Source organism: Numenius arquata, chromosome 17 (assembly GCF_964106895.1).
Source record: "Numenius arquata chromosome 17, bNumArq3.hap1.1, whole genome shotgun sequence".
NCBI lineage: Eukaryota > Metazoa > Chordata > Aves > Charadriiformes > Scolopacidae > Numenius > Numenius arquata.
The window spans coordinates 472,190-495,730 of NC_133592.1; the positions used below are offsets into that span (position 1 = coordinate 472,190).

A 23,541-nucleotide genomic window follows, 5' to 3' on the forward strand; every position below is an offset into this window, starting at 1 on the left:
GCTGGTGGGAAGGAGCAAAGGTACGTGGTGCAAAATTAGAGGGGAAAGGGAGCAGGGAGGGCTCCGGGGACATGGGGCAAGGCAGGGACCAGAGACCATGGGAACATCTGTAGGAAGATGCTCACAGCCCTGCGTAGGACTGTGATATGCCAGGTTGGGGCTGGGAGAAATATTAGAGGCTTAAATTTAAACCAGAACCAAGAGTTGCCATGAAAGTGGAAAAGCGTAAAGGGAACAGACCTTAAACCAGAAAAGGAATGTATTAAAAATGTAATGCCTTTTCTTTTGAAGTAGTCTCTAATGAGAGACTAGATGTCTACTAGACATCAGTCGATCTTAGGAACTGCATCCTGACTTTGCTTCCTTGATGCTACAAACTCCACAGGTCACCAAAAGTCGAGTGTAAGAAAGTGAATGTGTTTGCAAATATGGCACAAAGCAAGGTTCTGGTTGCTGAGGAAGCAAGTGCTAATCATGCTTTAGACTAATTACAACTTACAAGGACTGCAGGGGTGGGAAAACTCATTAATTTTTCTGTTGGTGTTGGTCTTTGTGTCTCTTCCAGTATTGGCAAGAATCATGCTTTTTATTCTCATTTAGGTCCTCTGATCTGGATAAGTTCCTCAGGGTTTGGTTTTGTTTGGAGTTTCCTAATAACACCCAGGAAACAACTTCTGTCCCAGCCTAGAGGCGGTGGGATCCGTGGGTCAGATCGGCATCTGACACGCAGAAGCAAAACTGATTTCTGGAGGAGCAAAGGACTACAGGAAGCCCCCAAAATTTTCTGCACATCCAGAAGACTGTGATACCTAATCCTCTGGGAACGGTTTCTGCAGTGTCCCTGTGTGAGCTGGCAAGTATTCACATTTAAAAATCAATATCACATGAAATATAAACAGACTATTAATGAGGACCCGTTGGGAAGCAGGGAGGGTTGTAATTAGTTGCACTTTAGCAGCAGTGAGTGAGAGACACAATTATGTTTCTCTACTGGAGAAAATGCTAAAGGAGATGTCTCAAGACCAACTATTGCATTATTTTTTTCCCTAGCAGAGGTGTTGGCCTGGCTCTGCTCCCCACCACTTGCACTTTTCTGTACTTCTTCCAGACCAGCCTCAGTATTTACCACAACCAGATTAAACAAATTCTGCAGTTCCCTTCTTGTAGAACGATGTTTGGCAGAAGACTCTTCCCAGGTGAGAACAACCCAGGGCATAGGAGATGGTGCCTGGTCTGCTCTCAGCTAAAATGCCTTTTCAGCAGATTTCTTCAAATAAGAGCTCCTTGGCAATATTTGAGCTCCTGAGCCTGCACTCCCCCGTGCGGTGAGACCACTGTGGTCCTGGTTGGCTCTGCACAGCTGGTACCAGCCAACAGCACCCTCCAAAAGCTCCCTAACTCTGGGAAGGCAAGAGCCAAATGTGTGTGTGTTTTGGCTGTTTTTTAATATTTTTTTTAATAGACTCCCATGGGCATGAAAAAGGAGATTTGACCCCACACCACCAGACACAGCCTGGCCTCTGTGCAGCCCCCCCAGCTCAGGCAGGGCTGGCTGCCCCCCGCTGCCCCCATGGCCCAGCCCCGGCTTCAGTCTCCTAAAATACCCTCCGGGTGCCGTTTGGGTAAGTGATCCCTCTGGCTCCGGTGAAGCCAGGCGGGGGCTGTAAGACGAGCTGTTTCACAGACAGGTGCAGAGCACTCCTCATTCCCTTTTATTTTTGGCACCTCCCGAGTTTGTTAGTTTTCTCATTCCAAGGAAATGCCACATCCTCCTCACTGGACTCTTTTTCCACATTCTGAAGCCTTAAAGACTGTCTTTGCTTCCCCCTCAAACAACATCACTTCTTGATAGATCCCTGTTCACAGCAGGGCAGCCACTGACTGCAGCTATTTACCCACAGAATTGCTCGGCAATGCAGGAAGAGCCTTTATTTACTTTAGTTTAAGGGAACCAGCTTTGGGCTCAAGCTTTAAACAGCTTCGCTGCCGGGTGTCGGAGGCATTTGAAAAGATGAATCTCCTGCCTCCCTCCAGACGTGCCAATTGATCATTCGTACGGGGAGAGGCAGGCGGGCAGCGATACGTGGGCAGCCTTCATCTTTAAAGACTATCTGGAGGATTAGGAACCAGGAAGGTAAAGTTAAAGGAGGTATTTGAAGAAGAAATACTGTCTCTGATCCAGGGATGGTTTGGGATGTCTGGAAGCGGCGAGAGGCTGCTGAGCTGCCGACCCGTGTTCGGTGCCACTTGTATGCTGGGATTTCATGGTGGTGATTAGAACAAGGCTTTCATGGAGCTTTGGCATGTGGGGGTCGAGCTTTCTTCAGGCAAAACTGACAAGAGCAGGGAGAGGAGGATGCTCTGAAGTGAATTCACATGAAACCTCAAAAGGTGGAGGCAAAGCACAGGCTCAGGGCTAGGACTTCAGAAGACACTGGCTTATTTACGTTGATGGTGACTTGCAGTGCCTCTGGCCAACATACCAGCCTCAAGCCGGGCACCTAAACCAGAGCGTGTCTCATATGGGCCAAGTTCAAGCTGGAAAATAGGTTTTTCTTAGTTTCCTACCCAAATGCCTGGAAATGTTGTGAAGGGAGCTTATCTTGGAGATTTTGTGGTCTGTGGCTCCACAAGAATATTTTTTTTTTCTCTGATATATCGACTTCCAGTAACATCGCCAGCTGCAAACAAAAGAGGTAGAAATGTGTAAAAATAAACACAGAAATCTCAGCTCAGAGAATCTGGAAGTTAAAAATCTATATACCTTTCTCCACACAAAAATGAATACATTTAAAATGGTTTATTTAAAAAGCGAGGATTAAGTACATTATACATGGTTGTGATTATACCAATAGAACTAAAGCACAGTGGAAATAACACTTTAAAACTGCAGACAGAAATGTAACCTCAAGGGACATGATATATTAGCCCTTGTGGATATGTGATCCATACAGAAAGGAAAGGAAATATAAAAATAGTTTATTGTTAGATGTACGGACATATGAAGTGGTTTCTCATTTTACTCCTATTGTGTATGAGAAACTAGGGAGAGAGCGCTGATGATATACCTGAAACTTTGTTTCTCAGAAAATCGAATCTGATTCAATAGCCTTTTTTTTTTTTCAGGTCTGCTCTTACAGTATGTTATAGGATAATACCAAAAGACCAATTATTGTTAATGATATGATGATATCTGCAGGCCTTATTAAGAAATGGGGGCTAATTTTTTTTCAGTGCTGTCCAGGGAAACCAGAGAGATATGGAAGAACAGATGATTTTATTTTTTTTAACTGTTACTGAGTGGTTTCGAAGTCCGAGCACAAGCTGATTCTGTTCAGATAGTTCAGCCATGGAGCAAGACACTGTTCATGGGCAGGAATGCTGCAAATTTTTCAGTTTTGTCAGAATCAAAGTTTTGCACAGGAAAAGACTGATTTTTGGAGGATTTTTTCAAACTGAAATTTTAACCACACTTTTTCTGCTTTAATTGAATGAATTACTGCTCTGACATTTGACATAAACCATGAGTTTTCAATCGCAGCCCCCGTTCTTCTACAGGATGAAAGCTCTGGTCCCTTTTATCTCCCTTTATCTTTGTTCCCTGCCCAGACCCCATATCCCGTGAGCATCCCATGAACACTGCCCCATCCAGCTCTACTCTTCCAAGGTCCCTGCTGGAGAAGGGGCAGATGCTCTGGCTCGGACTGAAGCAGGCCATCGTGCTCAGAGAGCTGCTGAAACCAGCCCTGCTCAGGGGGAGGAGGCTCTGGAGTAAAAAGAACATCTCGAAATGCTTGGTAAGACTTTTTTTGCTGATGTGGTGTAAAAATACTGCACGTGCTTCTGCAGGTATGATCTGGGCTCTAGAAAAGCTTTGGACTTTGGCTGGAACCAGACGGTTGGTTTTAAACACATTCACTGGAGAAGGACGATTAAAAGAACAAAACCAACGCGCTAAGCAAACCTCACACTGTCAACTTCCAGTTCAATGTACATGAGTCGAGAAAAACAGCCTATATCTAACTCCTGGTTTTAAAGGGAATGGTTTTATTCTTAATTACAGTAAACACGGATGAGGACTTATTTCTAACTATTAGTTTATTAACACAGTGGGAAACAAATAGTTCTGGGAAATTGCACTTGAAAAATACATCGACTATAATTAGATGTAAATTAATTAGCACTTAGTATGACACACTAATGAGACAGAAGGTTTTTTTTTTCATTGCAAACTTCTACTTCTATCATAGCTAATCAAAGATTTTAATATTACGAAGTCTCAAAAAGTAGGAAATAATTTATTGTTTGAAAGCATAAAGATTCTTGTAAAAAAAACCTTTCATCAAGAACTTTAATAATTTTAGAACTCTTTTATGTTGTCCTAGCCGAAAAGTAGGTAAAAAAGTTTTCTTGTCTGCCTCTGTTTGAATTCTTTTAAAAAGCTTGTGTAATATCTTTCTCCGTAGTGTATTGATACAGAAAGTAGCACAACATTTTCTACTTTAAAATCATTCCCATCACTCCATCCACTTTAGCTCTCAGAGTTCAGAAGTTTGAAAAAGGATCCCAGCAGAGTTTTAACCTGAATGGAAACTCTTAATAAGCAGGGATGAAGGCTCCAACCCACCTCCGCCAAAATAATGATGCTGCTCTGCCAGGCTGAGGGCAAAGCAGAGCTTAACAGCGATTAGGGGAAGACTTTTGCTTAAAAATGAGAATTGTGTCTTGGTTCTTGCAAGGAGAGAGGCTTAGCCAGGGTTTTTTTGGGCGGGGGGGAAGAGGGGGTTCAACTTGTTTTTTGGGATGTTAAGGCAGCTCCTCCAGGGTTTTCCTGGAGAACTTGGTTCCACTAGCTGAAAGCCTCGCATCCAAACCACCACTGAGCCACTGACGCTGTGGCCACCACAGCATAAATTAAGACTAAAGAGGTTTTAACAGTTTGGCTGAAATCTCCCACCATCAGTGACCCAAGATTTCCAAATAATGATTTTTCTCTTGTCAGCGCTTCTCTAGTCTTCTGGTAGCAGAGATTTTCTGGGCAAAGACAACGGGTATATCCAAAGCAATCTACAGGCATTAGATGCTCCTCTCTCACTACACCTAATTCATCCAGGGGGAATCGGGCACCTCATTCTCATATGGCTTGGTCGAGCAGTCACTAAAATCAACATGAATGCTATTAAATTAAATTACCTTTGAGTCAAGCCCTCAAGCTTTGAGATTCCAAGCCGAAGTGTAAAAAATGAAAGCAGGAATTTAAAAGAAAAAAAAAAATTCAGACTTTTTTAGAAACATACAGAAAAAGCAAAGGGTACAAATTAGTTCCCCCCTTAGGTGATGCATAGAGTTTTCTGTGGGCTCTCTGCACGCAAGTAGATTCACCATTACAAAATAAATTAAATTAGGTCGAACCACCATTTCCATCTAAAAGGAACTATACCTTGCACCATGCGGCACTTATTCATAATAAAAAGAGTTTAATAAATATCTCATAAACCATGGTTATTTTTGTTCTATTTTAAAAAATACAAAGTTGTCATCCGTTCTGTTAACACTCAGTTCCCGTTGCTGCAGGAAGTTTTGCTAGTCCGAACGTATTAAGTTCTCATTTTCTTACGCATGTTGCTTGGATATCTTAGTTTCCAGTAGCGTTAGTGTTGCACTTGTGAAGCAGTAAGGAAAACAGGAATGCAGTCGCAGGGAACCGGTAGCTTGGCCACCCCGGTTCAGCTCTGCTGCTCGCTCTTGCTATACGTAGTCTATAGGGGCTCCTGACAGACAGCACTCAGCACCTTGCCGGATCAGGCACTAGGGCTAGTCGAAATGAGAATTCAAGTTTTCTAAATGTTAGGCAAGAAATTATATTTGCAAATATGCTCAAGTCTCACCTACTTTAATCCTTCCCTTTCCAGGTGTTTTGAGATGCACCCACCCTCTTCTCCCCCCACCTGCATTGCCCGGAGGGACGCCTTACACCCAGAAATGGGAGACCCCCTTACCACCCCATCAGGGAGTCTGTAATGCTCAGTCCATGGGTGCGCTACAGTTTCAGCAGCACAGGTCAGTTTTAGAAAGTGTTGCCTTCAAAAATATTTTCTTTTTTTTTTCTTTTTTTCTTCTTTTTTTCTTTTTTTTTCTTTTGAAAGAGGCAAAGCTTATACTGTGTCAAAGGAAGGTGGCTCACTTGATGAGTAGTTCGTATTCATCCTTGGGCTTGGTTATAAATTCTATTTGCAAGTTTGTATTAAGGGATCTCAATTTTAGAAAAAAAAAAAAAGTTGTACAACAATTTTTTCTGTAATCCTTTAAAACACACCGGTGGCAACTCCTTTGCAGTTTCTCCAAGGCTTTGTACACACTACAAAAGTGCAGGAACATGAATCGCCTTCATCTCATGACACCAAGAACTGAAAGAAACAAACTTCGGATAGCTTCAGAAAAAGCTACGAGCATGTAATATCTTTATGTTGGTCCAGAGGATCTCCACACACGCCACAATTAAAGAGGTGAGAGGGTATTTTGTCATCACTCCTTCTCTTTCATGACAGATCCATTCTGTTTCAATATTTCTTCAAAAAGTGTGAGGAAGGGAAGGTACTTCAAACAGGCGTTGTTCTCCTGTTGACCATGTTGACATGGAGCCCTTCCTTAAATTCCTTCTGAAGGAAGTTGTGAACCTGCAGAAAACTGGCTTCTTGGTCTGCGTTGTAGCTGGCAGCTGTTGTAACCTTCAAAGGTTCTCTGGAAAGGGTGTACATGGAAATTTCGTTCATGGGAATGGTGCTTGCTATCTTCATGCCAACTGGAGAAATGTCTCTAGATGGAGAAGGCTCTGTAGATCGAGAACTGGATCTGGACCTCCTCCTCCTGTACCTATAACTTGGCATCCTGGCATAAGGAGAACTGGAAGAAGTCTTAAGGAATTCTCTCTTGGTCTTAAACCTCAGCTCTTTGTTCTTCTCAATATAAATGTTCACAGCCAGAACACCTATGGTTTCAGCCACGATAAAAGACAAGGCTCCAAAATAAAAAGACCAACCATAGTTGTAATGGTTCTTTTTGTCCTCATCTCGCTTGTCACTTGGGTCACCTGCATTACTCGATATGTAGACAATGATCCCTATGATATTACTTAGTCCTAGAGAGAGAAAAACATAAATCAGTGATTATGTGGCTGGGAAGAGAAAACTCAAGCCCCGTTACTTTTCTGGACCTGAATGGTTGAAGGATTATGACCAGGAAATTTTATTACATCTATTTACTCTTTCATTTATCTCAAGATTTCATTTATTCTTGAAAAACAAAGAATAGACCCACATCTGGGTCGCATGGATCCCAAAATGTTCAGCAGGAGTTGTCCCCATCTCTTCATTGTCACGGTGGGAAAGAGGTAGCTTATGGGAGCTTGCTAATATTGTTAGTGGGATTCTAACATTCAGAATAATAATAAAAATACATTTTGAGCTCAGGGCTATGGCTGTTCACCTTGATCAAGATAAGTTCTCTTCCACCTTGCTGAATTTTCATCTGAATGCAGCATGCTTAATCCGAGCTTTAGGGAAAGCTATTAACAATGTGGCTGACTCTCTCAGATGTTTCTAGGGTGAAAAACGGGCTCACCCATCATTGGTGAAATTTTTCTGCCATCATATAAAAGAAAAATAAAAAGGCCCTGGATGTAAGAGGCACCCGATTCACCTAATGTTTAATACATTTTAAATAGTGTAAAACCTGCCTGTTACTGACTTTAGCTTCCCTTTTCAGGAAAACTGAAAGCTTTTCTAGAATAAATTTATTGTAGAGCTTCAAAACTATATTTTTATCTTAAGAAATTGGCCTAGTGTGATGTTGCTAGTGTCCTCGATCCAGGAAAAGAGTCCAGGGAGAAAACTGCCAACAAGCTTTTCCAGTCTTTTTCAGTTCAAAAAGGCAACACTTCTTGAGGACTCAATTTGAGGGGAACATACCTGCTGCAACAAAGAGAATACCAGCGCTGAGAATAATGTTGTTTTTGCTGTTGTAAATCCTTCCTGCTCCGACACAGAGTCCTCCCAGCAACAGCAATATTGTGCTTAGGATGGGGAACACACTGGAGGCACGGACGATGCCTAGAGGGGAGACAGGTAGAAAACCAAGACAGGCAGGAATCATTTCAGATGCCTCCTCAGGTGCAAGTGTGGAGATTATAAAGCCTCAACTCCTCTCCCCCCCCAGCATCTTTTACTGGAATTATCATGATTCTGCATTTCTGGGCATGTTTTTGGGAGCTGAGGCCATGGGTAGGTGGCCAACATGGCACAGACACTCTCAACTGAGTAGCTTAAACCTTCTGAGCTTTCTCCTAGGAAGTCCAGTGTTACTGCCATTACCTGATACCACCACGTTCTGACAAACATGAGGTAAGTGACAGTAAGACCCAGCATCAAGCAGGGAGTGGCAGTGAAAGATTCATGAGCTGGCTATGAACCCTACAACCTTTGGGCATGGCTTGAGCAGGATCTGTTCCTTGCTGAGTAAATTACAGCTCTTGAAGTCTGCAGCGTTCATGTTACCAGCCAGCAGAGCTAATAACCCCTTTTGTTTTGTTGAATGTTAAGGACATTGAAACCTTTCAGATTTCTAAGGAAGAAATTTTAACAAGTGTGTCTCAGATGTTTGTGTTTAGTCTCCTGACAGCTAAGTAGAGTAATTTAAAATTCTGTATGCTTCAGTCCCTTCACCAGGATGGGCTGTAAAAATCCCTGAAAAAAAAAATTAAAACAAGCCAGCTTTGAAAGTCGGGTCACTATACGACTGAGCAGCAATTGAAACGGAAGTGGCAGGGAGGGAACAAAAAGGCTGAGGAAAAATAAACAGGCACAAGAGAGAAGTCTGGATTGTAAAAACCAAAGGGCCAAAACCTGGCAGCCGTTCCTGAAAGGCAGAGCGGGTTCTATTGTTACAGAAAGGGGATTTTTTTGAAGAAGGGGAAATAAGATGCTGAATATTGCTTTGGAAAACAGGATTGTCCCAAAGCTGGGGCCTGTGGAAAGGCAAAGGTGCATGGGGAGTCCCGGCAGGGTGAGTGGGTGTCGGGGTGTGGGGATGCCCACGGTGGGTGGGGGCCAGAGACTGCTGTCAGGGAGGGGTGGAAGCCCTGCAGCACACCAGGAGGACACGGGGACCCCCGGGGCTGAGTGCACGGCGAGGATAAAGCTGCCATCTGGACCGCTCTGCCGATGTGGTGCTGGGAGCGATGCAGCTCTCCCGGGTGCCATCTCCCTGGCTGACACGCACAGCAAGCGGCGCCTCTTTCCTGAGGAGAAATGGCCAGATGTTACAGCTGATGCTTTCTCATTTTACTTTTGATAGCCATGGCGTTCCCAGTTCCGTGAATTGCTTCCTAATGATTCCCCTGGTAACTGGTGGCAAAGCTCCCACTGACTGCAAGAGGGACAGGGCTGGGCATTTAATAACAGCATCGCTTCTGTGCGTGCCACAAAGCCCCAGGAGCCCCAGCGACGGGCACAGCCCTCGTTAGGATGGTGCAAACACAAAACAAAAAAGACAGTCCCTGCCTGGGAAGCTTATGCCCGAATCGATCTGCAACAGTGAGAAAAGCCTGCCTCCTTCCAGAACTGGCAACGTCGCTTCACGTGTTCTTTACAGACGGGCCATTTTCTAACCAGCTCCAAACCCAATTCGGTCGGGTGCATTACTATTCAGACAGTGTCTTGCAATAATTGGCAAATCCAAGTAACGAGGGTGTAAGGTCTCCAATCAAAGCCCGTTGAGTGCTGAGAGCCTGTTCCCTTGTCCTGGCTGTGTCCCCACGTGTGCAGTACCAAGTGACAGTGCTTTGACTTTGGGGTCAGTTTTTGGGGCCAGTTATTAGAAGAAGATTCAATGTCAGTCTCTGTGCTGGGGGAGATGAAGGCACCCCAAATCGCTGTCTGTCTGTTAGTGTCCTGGCAAAAGGCAGCACAGGCTTAAAATCTACTGCAGCCCACCCCTTCTGGTTGCTGTTTCCTATTTCTTATGATCATGCTGTTTATACTGAGCGCAATTAAATCAAAGAGCTTTCCTGAAATGGTTCAGTGACATCGTCAGAAGGAACTTGCCAGACACACCAAATATAGGGGGTGGGTTGTTCTACTTGTAGCAATAATCTCCAGAGATAATTTTTCTATATTAGGTAATTAACGTAAAGAGAAACTAACAACACAGTGTTCTCTTCCTGTAAAACTCTACAGTGTATTTTTTCCTACAATGTGTACTTTTTACTCTGAAATTTAAAGGGAAGCTCATAGGTAGCATGCAGATTTTACACATATCTCTCAATACTGGTAATAAAATGACAGCACATCAAAAAACATTAAGGCATTGTGGTTTTTGCTTTCTCCCTTGCTTTTTTTTTTTTTTCTTGTTTACCATCCTGTCTGTTTGCATCGGCTGCTCTGCACCGCTATGCCTTGTGACACCTCCTTCCGTGAAGCGCTTTTATTCTCCTCCCAAAGGCAGGAGCCAAGCAACCGGCTTTAAAATGGGGATGCCATGCATGGGTGCTGTAGTGTATAGGGAATGGACATATAGTGGGGATGCTATAGCACGTAGGGAATGGATATACAGCAGGGATGCTATAGTGTGCAGGGAATGGGTATACAGCAGGGATGCTATAGTGTGCAGGGAATGGGTATACAGCAGGGATGCTATAGCGCGCAGGGAAGAAGTGTGTGAAAGTGTAGACATGCCCTGAACAGGGTCCCCAGTCCCCCTCCTCATGGCTGCAGAGTTCCGGCATCCTCATGCACACTGTGAGGATGAGGACGGTTGAAACCCCCTGTTCTGCAAAGGGATAGGTGCATGTGCTCCTGCAGTGCTGGGTGGGAGCAGCTTGGTTTCCGAGTGCCTGCAGAAATGCGGGAGAGGAGGGAAGCTGGAGCACACGTGTGTGGTTGGGTGATGCACGCAGCCACCCTGGGGACCGCATGGGCAGCGATGCCCCTGCCAGTTGCTAGAGCTCTGCACAGATATGTGAAGGGGATCTTTTTTTTATTTTTAGACAAACAGATTGGTGTGTGTTGTCACAGGGAAGGTTGAATAGAAGGGGTCTTGTTTGAGCTCCTTTGCACGTGTCAGTTGTCATCGTGGCTGTTGTTCACTTGGCTTCGCAGGGAGCAGCCTGAATGCTGAAGGGCAAAATCCAAACTCCTGCTCCTACCCACAGCTCGGACTAAAGTCTCCCAAAATCAGCCATTTTTTCACTGATTTCAACAGGGTTTTGAACCAGGGCACAATTCTTCTAACACCATAGTGTTTATATTTATCTGAAGCCTATAAAGGGGGCCTACAGGAAAGCTGGGGAGAGACTCTTGATCAGGGAGGGTAATAGTTTTAAACTGAAAGAGGGGAGATTTAGATTAGATATTTGGAAGGAATTCTTTACTGTGAGTGTGGTGAGACCCTGTCTCAGGCTGCCCAGAGAAGCTGTGGCTGCCCCATCCCTGGAGGGGTTCAAAGCCAGGTTGGAGGGGGCTTCGAGCAACCTGGTGTGGTGGGAGGTGTCCCTGCCCAGGGCAGGGGGTGGCACTGTGTGGGCTTCAAGGTCCCTTCCAACCCAAACCAGTCTGGGATTCTATGATTCTATATTAGATTGGTCACTGTGGAGCAGGCTGAGACCTCTCATGCGCTCTGTCAGGAGCACAAGGTGCACGCAGCGTTGATGTCTTCATCTAAGCCAGACTGGAGAAATAAGGGTTACCCCCAACGTGGCCCTCCAGGAGACTTGTGCCAAGAAATGGCTACAGAGCACGGTGTGTGATACGGAGACAGTGGATTCCAAAGGTGTTGCACAGAGGGCAAAAACGGGATGGAAGCTCTCACGTCTCCTTTGAAACAGGACGCAAAGATCCTCTTGTCCGTGTCTGGTTAGACAATGATTTGGTCCCCATTACATATACGTATGAGCTCATCTCTTCTGGATTTAGATACTTAACCTTTCAGTAATCTCTAAATCAACCATACACATTTTAAGTGGAACTGCAGTTTTTCTTGTAAAAGTTAAAGCAGAGTCCTGTTCTTGTGCAGAGTACGTGAGGACAAGATCTCCTCTGCGGGGGGAGCAGCGGCTGCCTGATTTTGCAGAAGACATAAAGGGTTGGACTAACTTGTTTTTAAGGTCTGTACTTAGTCACTTTGGAAAACAGCTTTTAGGAACACCCATCACAAATACACTTACAAACAATTTACCAATTTCATGTCTCACTGAGGAGCTGTAGATTGTTTTTTCCAGTTCTATCTTTTCTCCAAATAATGAAGGCATAATACGTTTTCATCAAGATGCTACTTAATTCTTCTTTCCTTTACAGTCCTCTTACTAATGGTGTTTCTTTCCTAATGCTGACTTTGCATCCATTTAACATTAGTTCCAAAGCTTTGTATGAAAGATAAATACAGCCGTGCTCACGGTGCTAGTCTGCCTTCGCCTGAGCACTGAAATCATGTCACCCAAGCACTATGACTGATCTAAATTGACAAGAGTAAAGATGAAAAAAAGTCTAGGTTTTCTGGTAAAGTGTACTTTTCGGAGATTTTTATTTTTAATTCTTGTCTTAGCAACCAGAAGTTGTTTCCCATAGCAGAAGGGCAGAGTGGTTCTCTAAGTGGTGTTTCAGGTAATTAATAGCAGTATAATTGAGGAGTGTTTTGCCTTGCCGGGTATATCAGGCAGCAGCGTCATTCATTGCTCCCTGAAGCTTTCCCAACACCTTGTGAACTGCAGGTCCTTTCTCTGGTAAAGGTCATTGCTTTCAGCTTGACTGGTCAGCTCTTTTGTTCTAAAGGAACAACTAGGCAAGGCGTCCTCTGGGGAAGGGGAAATCTAACTCCAGCTTTGCGGGATTCATGAAGTTTCACACTCAGGTTCCAAGTCCTTCAGCTGAGGGAATGGTCGTCCAGAGGAGATGAAACAATTGCCCTTATTTTAAGCGCCAGGTTGGTGGATGAAATTACTTTTGTGGGGGATTGCACGGAGCAGCAATGGCTGTCTGTCCATGCAGGGAACCACAGCCCGAGTTCATGCCAAGATTTTGCCATTAGCTGCAGAAATTTCAGCTTCCTTCCTACAATGCAGTATTTTCACTGCAGGGGAAGGTGGCTCAGCAGCAGCAAAGAATGAGGCTTGCATAGGGGTTGGATTTAAGGATTAGGAAAAGGTTCCTAATGGGCTGGAACCCACTCCTCAAACCTGTTTTGATACACACTAATCGATTAAATACTCCCTCTGTAAGATACCCTCGCCAATGTGGGAATGATCGCTGTAGTTTTCATTTGAAAAATTTCCATATAATGTTTAGAGAATGGGCACCACAGTTGTGTATGTTCCCCTGGGTGAAGAAAACCCTTGATATGGGGGTACCCTGAGTGTCATGGTTGTGTCAGCTGCAGCATGAACTGGACATATGTCACTACTGCTGTGTGCCACCAGGTTTGGGACAGTCTCTTGCAATAAGTAAGACTTGGATTGGACTCTACAGAAGAGAAACCCAGGAAGTCTCTCTGGCCATGTCTATTAATCGTGTGTACTAGGTATTACTTTTCACTTACGGAGAAGGTACTCTGAGCTGTCATGGTCATAGTCATTGTCTTCAGGGAAGTGGTTGATTCGGAAGCAATGTCCTTTGTAGATACCTAAATGAAAACAAAGCAAGCATAAAACATAAGGAATAGAACCAGGTAAATGCACTTCTGCCAGCTCTGCTTTATTTCCCTTTCCTCCCAGGCTGTTTAAGTAAATTATTCTCCTGTAGAGTTGGTCACTGATTTTTTTAATGCCACCAAGAAAACATCTCTGAGGTCACAAATTTTGGGCAGATTAGGCAGAAGCAGAAGACTAGCTGAAGGAAGGGAGAGCCAGGATGCTCTTTTCTGCAGTCTGCCACTAATATCATTCTCTTGAGTTTTTTAATCTCTCTGTGCTTTACTTTATCAGCGCAGTGCTTATCTTACAAGCATACCAAGTTTGCAAAGCTTCTTTTTGTTCCTAGAATGACTGTCACTCTGGGTCCCTGCTCCATGGCTGGGGCTCCACAGCAAAGCCGAGTGTCAATCTAGCACCCGTCACCCCTCCTGTCTCGTCCCCAGTGAAGTGCTGGCTTCCCTTATCAGAGCTGAGCTCTCTGAAGTCTCTTCAATTACTCTCTAGGCTTGGAAAACAAGTCCATAAATCTCTTCCTGCTGCAATTTAAACCCATATGTCCCCCTCAAGGTTGGTTCAGCTTTTAATGGCATATTTGTCTAGTTAACTGGGAGCCTGTGCAGTAAGTCAGGGCGTGAGCATGCACTCCTGATACCTGAAGGAACAACGCCAGCGTTGGCCAGATGAACCCCTCGCTCGACTGAACAAGATGAGGTTGAGCACTTTGTCCAGCTGGGGAAAGCTTTACATTAGTATTTTGCATTATTTTCTACCCTGGTTATCCACAGCCACATCCAGTCCCAGCTGCAGCTGGGGCTGCTGCTGCGCGGGGACCTCTCCCCATGGAGCTACTGCAGGAGCCAAGCCCCGAGTGCGACTCTGCCTTGGTGCTTTCATTATTCATTACCCAGCGCTTTACTGCTCAGGAACATACATCAGGCAGGATGAGTTATCCTCTGCACAGGAGTGTCGGTGCTTACAGCTTGAGCTGGCAGAAGGATTTAAAAACCATCACTTAATACTACTTTAACAGAAGCACAGCTGCAGTCTGTAGGATATAAATGTGGATTTATTTCACTACCTATTACCAATGATTACAAAGACCTCAAAAGAATTACTAATCTGGAGGATTTCAATTGCACCCTGTGAGTGTCAACTGCAGGTTTGCTACTAGAGTGCGTTTAATTCTTCCAGTAAATGATGGATCTACTCCAAATGTGGTAATGGCTCAGGCTGTCTGTGCACAGCACTTCAAAGGCTGTGAACAAGAAGTGGCTCACGTCACTTCTGGAGGTGACACACCTGCCCCGTCTGCCAGGCGGAGGAGAGCACTTCAGCTGGGACTGCTCCTGCGAAGCGTGTTCGCCCATGCCTGCCTCTGCGTGCCATCGGCTGGTTTGCTGCTCCTGACGGCTCTCCAGCAAGGCAATCCAAAATTCAGATTTTTAAAGATCCCAGTGCTTATTCTTATGGCAGTTCATGCAATGAAACTAAATCACTCCCAGCTTAACAGGGCCTCTGAGACTGGATGGTCATTTCTTTGAGTCTCTTCATTATAGTGTGCCAATTTAGAAGAAATACATTCAGAGACTGGCTTTTATCCTCTCCTATTCATTAAAGAAAAAAATCTAAATAATCTTCTCACCCTAATTTCCTATGGAAATAAGCATTTCAATAAGTCTGTTCTTGTGAGAATATAGGTGGGGCCGTCTCTCAGTCTGTATGTACTTCTCCAATAACTTTTAAGGTAAGTTGGTTGAATTTATCCAGAGCTGACACAAAAGCAGAAGTGTTACAGGTAGCTGAGCTCCCACAACTTCTGTGCAAACAGGCAGATGCATGAAGGAGAGAGCTGCCTTGTGAATTTGCACGTTCACAGAGTGTGGACATGGGCAAATAAATGTTCCACTTCCAGAAACTCAGTTAAGAGACAAGAATTCTGCGAGACTGAACTGCTCTCCAAGCCTCCTGTGTTTGCAGCACTGATGGATTGATGGAGGGTTTTGGCCTCTGTAAAACAGCCTTATGTTATTAAACTTCTGAATGAAATGGGTCCCTCAGCAGAACTTTCTCTTAGAGGGAAGCCAGGAAGCCATCCCTTCTACCGCAGGCCTGAAGCGCAGCAGCAGGGCAGGATAGGCTGCTATTAGCAGCATCTGGGCTTTTCCTCTTTCATGGTTGGAGACCTCAATTTGCTGCTGCTTGTATCTGGAGCCTTTCACATGAAAGAGTATTAGCAAGTCTAACAGAGATGAAAAAAGAGGATAATTAGCCCCGAACAGAAAATTCTAGCCAAGCTTGAGAGTTCCTTTCTACTTCCACTTTTTAAGAATACTGGGATTGGTCATTCTGTCCAAATTTTATAGACATAGCAACTGACTCTGAAATTTGGACCTGTATCAAAGCCTGGGAATCAAAATATTCTTCCTAATATTTTTGCTGTAGTTCAGATCACAGATCTGGGCCCTCTCTGGTGTCTACAGTATTGGATAACTAATAACAGCAGCAGACTGGATAAATTTTTTCCATAAACTTAACAGGTGTCATCTAACTCAGCAGCAGCTCATTAAACTCTCAGTGAGGCTTGAAGTTGCTATCAAGAACTCCAGTGATCTACAGGGTATTGAGGGCTCTTTTAATCCACAAAGTATCAGAAACAAAGTCTTGCCAGGAAATGTAACAATACCTTTTTTTCCATAATGATGGACTTTGAAACTCAGATTGGGGAAAAATTAAAACTAGCTGGGTGGAAGCTATTGAAGCAGTGGTCAGGTTTAAAAGCACAACAGCAGCGTCTGACTTGTACTAACACACAAAAAAATAAAAACAAAGCAAAACTGAGATTTGATGAAATACTCGGCTCTGTGCATTGCGATGCAAAAGAGTAAAAGCCTTGGAATAGAAGAGGTGGCACAAAAGGAAACGCCTCAATTAAATTCAGAAACAACCATTTTGCAGCATCTGCACAAGGTGTGAACTCCTTAAAGCTCTTCTCAAAGGCTTCACAGATGATGCCCCAAAGAAATGTGTAGACAAAGGTGGTTCCTGGTCCACGCTCAGTAAAGGCACACACAGGCCATTTCCCACACCAGGATGTGATGTGGAAGAGAGATTTTCTTCTTTCCTTGAGTTATGGGGATACAGTTCCTTATATCCTTTGGAGAGGAAGATGGAACATTTAACTCTACTGCTGTACCCACTAGAGGAGAGGAATAAACTGCAATCACTGCCTAACAGATACTAAAATATTGAGAAGCACTTCTGGATACCTCTTGAGAGTAAGATATAATATCCCACTGAGATGCTGTAAGTATTCCGCCTTTTTTTGAATGATTACTGATATGTTTTAAATGATGCTTTTAGAAATACAAATATTATAATGCATTTTTTCCTCATAATAATAACTTTGTTCTGAATTTTGAGCCAGGACTTCAGGATCTGGGTTAATGATAAGGAAGAGGCAAATTTTCTGAAGTGTTGCTGATGGTGCAAGAACACTTTTTTTCCACTGGCTGCAGTGTACTTAGCTGGCATTAAAAAAATAAAATTTGTTTCTGACTTGTTTTTACTCTGTGTTCAAGGGCTTCTCCGACAAGGTTAGTACTTCCCAATCTCACTAAGTGTTGTTCAGATAACTATAATTAGAGTGTGATGTACTCAGATAATGTGATAAGGGAGGGAACTGTAGTTCCTAAGTGAAGATTAAGCTTTGTTTTGGGGTTTGAGATCTCAAAGTACATAGAGTTTTCAACAGTAAATCAAAGTAGTGATCCCAAATTCTGATGACATACTACCTTCTCCTTGCTCTTTCTCAAATAATGCTTTAATAACCCTGCCTGTGCCACTGCAGAATTGTTCACTGGGGTTTTATTTTTTGATGACTGAGAGCGATGGTTAATGCTGTAGGATGCAAATGCTTATTAACTTTGTTTGTGGCCATGCGTTACATGATCATATTGTTGGCCATACCCTCTGCCATGTCTTTGAAACAGCCATTTCCTGTGGTTAGTATTTATCAATGACAACATTCCCTGATGCCCTGGAAGTGTTTGCACAAATCAGCACTGGAAGATAGAGCACTTAAATGTCTGTCAATATTTGTCAAGACAGGCTGTACTTTTGTTTTCTGCTCCCCCCTAATATGGAAAACTAGATAAACCAAGATCTTTCCATAACATTAGTGTTCCGTTGTCATTTAAAATAGGTTTCCACCATGCAAGATGCTAGCAGCTTTGCAGCAGAGGACCTTGTCTGAGGGCTACTTCTGTCAATAGCAATTTTCGTCTCCTTGCTCTGAGCTCAAGCTTACAGGAGGCGATATCTGATAGCAGTGGGAGACACACGAGGGTAGATGGGTTGAGCTGCTGCCTCCTTCTCCATCAACAGCTTCCGCAGAGCTATTGCTCAATTAACTATTTCATTTACCAGCCCTCTCAACCGCCCTTGTTGGTGAGACTATGCAGTAAAACATCAGTTTTGGGACTAGACTGAGAAGCTTTTCTTGCTTTCTCATGTCTCACCAGACATTTGCAACCTCCATGGATCAAACTCTCCTCTGCCAACACGCCGCATTCTTGTAGCTCTTGAGCAGCTACAGAGTGCACACACGTGCACACTATTAATAGAGATACGCAGGGTTTTCTCCTGAGGGGAGTTATACTGATGGAATGAGTGCTATGAATGTCAGATGCAGAAGTGGTCGCATGGCTACAGCAATTACCTGTGGGCAGGTAAATACACCCCATACTTGTCCAGCCTAAAATCCCACTTACCAGCTGATTTCCTTCTGGTAATGTGGGTCTTCTGGGATGGTTTCACGACATGGAAGGAAATTATTTTCGAGATCATTTGATAGCAACTGCTTGCAGATATAGGGAGTACAAGCTGCAAGGAGCTGACCGTATATTAAAAATAAGGCAATTAGTAAGGAGCCATGGGAAATTTGGCCCAGTGGTTCTGCTTGTTGCATCTATTCTGTGATTAAATGCTGTGCTTCAGTTCCAGAGCCAATCGTTAGCCTGATTTACTGCAACACTTGAATAAGTGAATCTTTAAATGACAAGTTTTCTGAATATATCAGCACAGAGAAGGCTGACTGACAGATAACATCACTGACAAGAAGAAAAGCATGACGTGCAGAGTGGGGCTGTTGTAACAGAAGTTGCCTGAACACAGTGTCCATCTGAGGATGCTGTATGGGACTGAGTTTCCTTAATGGCAAGGCTTTGCACTTCCCTTGGACAACAGTGGAGAACCTCTATTTATAGTGAGTGAGAGTACGTCAGTGCTGGACTCTGCCAGGGGAGAAAAGAAACAGTTATATATTTTTTTCCTTAGGAAGATTTCACTGCTGACAAGTTCTGAAATCTTTTGCAGTGTGATTTGAGCAACAGTGAGCAAAGAAGATCAGACAAGCCAAAAAATGTTCCTCTCTGCAAAATTTACAGTGTGGAGTCTATCTGTGCCCTGTGTTCATTTATTTGATTACCCACCAGTACAACTCCCCTGTCTCACTGGATTGACACACAACAGCGAATGCAGCTGCCGAGTTAAGTTTCTTTTCTCTTCATTCCTTTCACCATAAAATAACCCTTGGAAAGAGGAATGGGTGGTGCCCCTCCTTTTACTTTCAAAACACGCTTTGTCGTGCTGATGCTCAAACAGGGACTATTATGGTCCTGAGCTCTCCACTCAGGCCACAAGGAACAGCATTAGATATTTTTCTGTAACTTGGCACTTTCTATGTTAAATTGTCCCGAGTTGATTATTTGTCTCCTGCTGTTTGCTGAGAATTTCACAGGCCTGTCCTTAAGTTACTTGAATGAGCACAGATCCTGTGAGCCTCTGCCAGAGGATGTTTAATGCTGTCATTATAAAAGAAATCATGAAGTATTGATGCAGGTCGTGTGCAAAACACACCCCATGTGAATTTGCTACCCCACATTGCTGCTGTAACACCGCCTTCAGCGCCACGGAGGATGGAGTCAGCAGGGAAAGAAGCCTCGGGAGGTTAAATACACATTTATTGGGTGTCTGCCTTTGAGAAAAGTTTGGCTGTTGTGACAGCCTCGCAAATCTGGAAACTTCAAAACATAGGTTTTTTTGAGACAGATACTGTCTGACACCCCCTGAGTCCTGCCAGTCTGGGAAATATTTGTCCACATGACAGTTTGTATTTTTGTTTCATCCTGAAGGTGAATTTGATGAAGAGCACTGCAAGTACCTGGGGTTACTGTCATACTTTTGCCAGGGTAGGTCTTGTTTTCAGGAAATGCCTAGGATCTAAAAAGATTAGAAGTCCACTCCCATACATGTGGGCTTGCACAGTACCATGAACCAGCTGACCAGCACGAGCTGTCTGTGCTTGTCATGGTCAGGCTAAAGCAAATTCAGCTCAGCGGAGTCTTTAAAACTCAGGAAGTTACCCTGAATTCTTACCACGTTTCTCTACAGGTGTTGAGACAGTGAAACAATAATCTTCTATTTTTCCTCCTAAAAATCATAGAATCATGGAATCATTGAATACCAGGCTGGAAGGGACCTCAAGGATCATCTGGTCCAACCTTTCTTGGCAAAATCACGATCTAGACAGGATGGCCCAATGCCCTCTCCAGCTGGTCCTTTACTTCTCTTTCATTCCATAACTCAGAATTCACTTGTTTTTCACTGAGGGGAGCTGAACCGCCCACTTAGGGGCCAGATTCTGATTTCAGTGCAGTGGACTCAAACCTGTCTCATCCAGTACAGAAATATCAGAATCTGGCCTTCTCCTTTGTTTGCTCCCCATCTACTTCCTGGGCAAAAAGAAAATAATTTTAAAATGTTCAAATGTATGAAATTTGCCCCACTTTCTTTCTTGGGAGCTGTCAGCTCTAAAAACCCCTTTGGGTTCTTCTTTTGATTTATTTCCAATTGTCTGGTGGGCAAAGCAAAATTCCTCTTCAAGTCTCTTATTTTCTTATCTTCTGCTGTGACATGAATTTCCCCCTTCTCCAGTCTTCTCCCTCCACTGCCTACAGACCCTCCGCTGCTCAGAGCTTTTCATCCCTCCCCTCTGTGCCATGTGAATAACTACTGGTCGCTGTTGCTGCCTGTTCCATCTTGTTCCTCTTAAATGATTTTAAAAGCAGAACACCTTTCCCAGTGTGTTTAACACCTTGTGAGGGCTCGGACCTCCCCGGTGGCGGCATTGGAGGAGATGCAGCTGCTTCTGCCCACACGCTTGGGAATGAGCTGATGTTGGCAGGTGACCGCGCTTGCTCTCACCCCAGCCTTTATTCTTAGCGCTTGCCATTCCCCTCAACTCTGGCAAAAGCACGTTTTCTCTAGGGACAGGTCTCAGTTTATCTTGTCATTTCACATGCTCAGTCCCAACATTAACCTCACTCCACCTCTTCTCTTACCTTAGTGTAGTAGTTAATGTTCCCCCCTGTATTTATCACACACTTTCTATGTGAGAAGAGACTGTCTTATACCACCACTCTCAAGAATTTAGCATATTATAATCTGCTTTCACCGACTCATCTGCACTGTGGCACTGTCTGATCCGGTTGCCTTTTGCCGTCTGCAGCCTCTCCTTGGCGCTCCTCTACAAAGTTCATCTAAAGCCCTCTCTGTTGGAAGCTGAGGCAGCTCACAGCTTCTCCTTTCGCCACATCCCCGCAGAATGAAGGTTGCGTTGCTCTGTTCCTTTCATTGGTTTTTTTCTACAGTGGTCTCAAGCTGCAGTGGACCTCATGCTCCACATTTCTGAAGCGCCATCTCCACTGACCTGAGTGCCAATTTCACAGCCATAAATAGAGACCCGTGAGGCTCCCGCCTGCACAGTTTGACCTTCATGTCATGACCACCCTTCCTCTTCTAACACTCTTGGGCTTCCCAAGGCCCAGATGTGGTGCCTTAGCTGGTCTCCTCCAGACTTGGAGTGGATGCTCACTACTGCCCGAAGAAGCTGGCCACACAGAAGACTTATCTTGCTCAGGTGGTGAAGAAGTCTGCTGTTGAGTGGTGACTTCTAGTCCTGGCTTGAAAAATGTTACTCTTTGAGCAATATTATTTTGGCGTGCTGCAATCCACAATGTAACACCTGAACCCTATTTTGTACAGCCTGGTAAAGCATCTCCAGATTCTGGACTACCTACACCAGAGGGCATCCAGGGGAGTGCCTACAGAGGCTCACTCAGTTTTAATTCACGTGGGTATATACAGCCTCAGCAGCCAACCTTCTGTTTTCAGCTGGGCAAATATCATCAAAGATGTTGTGCACTTGTGCAAGAAATGAACAGATGCAGAAAAGATGCTTTGCCAAAGACGACTTTAAAATTCTATGACAGCCCTTTGTTCCATTGTAAGATTTTATTTGAGACCCTGAGTGATGTTAGAAAATCCGTGGCAGCGAAACTCATTTCCCGAAGATTCACCTCACCTGCACATCTGGGAGCTAATAAAACACATCACAGTATCTGGCTGCTGTCCTTTGAATTCTCTTCAGTCATTACAAAACTGCTGCCAAAAGTACTAAGTGTCCTTGTGCTTCAACAGTGAATACCAATACTATCAGGGAAATGTAGGGCAGCAGCAAAGTAGGTAAGAGTTGATTGTATGTTACATGTTGTTTTGAGCTACTTAATTTCCATTTTCTTCGAATGGTCCTCTCATAAACCAGCATTTTGGACACAGAAGTCATGATGGAGATTATTCAGCAGTTTATTTGCCATTTGTAAATCATCTGCATGGGGAAAGAAGGGCAATTCCTCAACCTGGGTACAACATGATTTTTTTGGGGTGATGCTGGTGATGCTGCTTGAGGAACTTTTTTGAGTCAGAGCTAAGTTAGCCCTGCCACGGCGAGTGCTCCCATGCCTGGCTCAGTCCCAACAGACTGTCAACGTTTCTTGTTGTCACGGGGTTGTTAACTCACTTTTCCGTGTCTGCTTTTCTATCTGCCACCACGGCCCATACTTGCTGTGTTTCGCCTTCACACCTCATCTTGTCCTGCATCTCATGCCGCAGTCCTTTATCCCAGCAGCCCAGAAGTTTGTCTCACCACTCATTTCTATACTTCGCTCTGCTGCTGCTTTGCCAAAGATGTTTCCGGGTGGCTGATAAAATTGTTCTCTCCCTTTTAAAATGAATCTGCAGCTGGGATAGAAAATTCCATTAGAGTTTTGTAGTTAGCTTTTCTACCTTAGCTACAATTGGCCTAACACTTGAGGAGTTGCTGTTGGCTTCTTAGGTGAGCATCTTCACCCATCGCAGCTTTGAACTGAAAGTCATTCTCCAACGAGTTCTCAGCCCTCACTTGCATTCAATCCAAAATGCCTTAATTCAAGAGGTACTTGGTAACCAACAGTGCTTTTGGCCAATTATGTCAGAGACTAACTTGTTATTCACAACTGTAACTACATGGTGGCGGTTACAGGCAACACCTCAGAGAGCAGTGGGAAATAAGCTGTGGTGGTCTGTATGCTAGCTAGGATTCAGACATGTCTTGGTTTGGACTAAAATCCACTTTCCCCCTCCCCTCCAGTATTCCTGACCCTGACATACATTCACTGGTACAAAGACTGCTCATTCAGGCAGATTGCTGCCAGTCCATCAATCATTATGAGAGGGCCGAAATGCCAAATTTTACTGGATGCAGTTTTGAGAACAGATAGTCTTTTTGTCTGATGAAGCGTTCATATGCTGCAAAATGACAAATCGTGTTTATTTTCGCAGTGTCAAACTGTGCTTTTTCCTGTGTTGGCACAACTGGAATCAAGTTTCCCTTGAGGGATAGTTTGGTTTTTATCCATCTGGTTTCCCTTACTTCAGTAAGTCATCAGTTCTCCCTCATTAACATGGTGATCAACCAAGGCTTGATG

At 44.1% G+C, this 23,541-nt stretch overlaps 1 protein-coding gene across 1 annotated transcript in view; it reads right to left on the reverse strand.

The window, feature by feature from the left end:
- Nucleotides 1–6,599: 6,599 nt before the first annotated feature.
- Nucleotides 6,600–23,541, reverse strand: part of CACNG4 (calcium voltage-gated channel auxiliary subunit gamma 4) — a 39,851-nt gene continuing 22,909 nt past the window's right edge. The window contains exons 2-4 of the mRNA XM_074160163.1: nt 13,585–13,668; nt 7,968–8,108; nt 6,600–7,138 (exon numbers count right to left, since the gene is read on the reverse strand). Coding sequence (XP_074016264.1) covers nt 6,600–7,138; nt 7,968–8,108; nt 13,585–13,668 — 764 coding nt within the window. The remainder of the gene's footprint in view (nt 7,139–7,967; nt 8,109–13,584; nt 13,669–23,541) is intronic.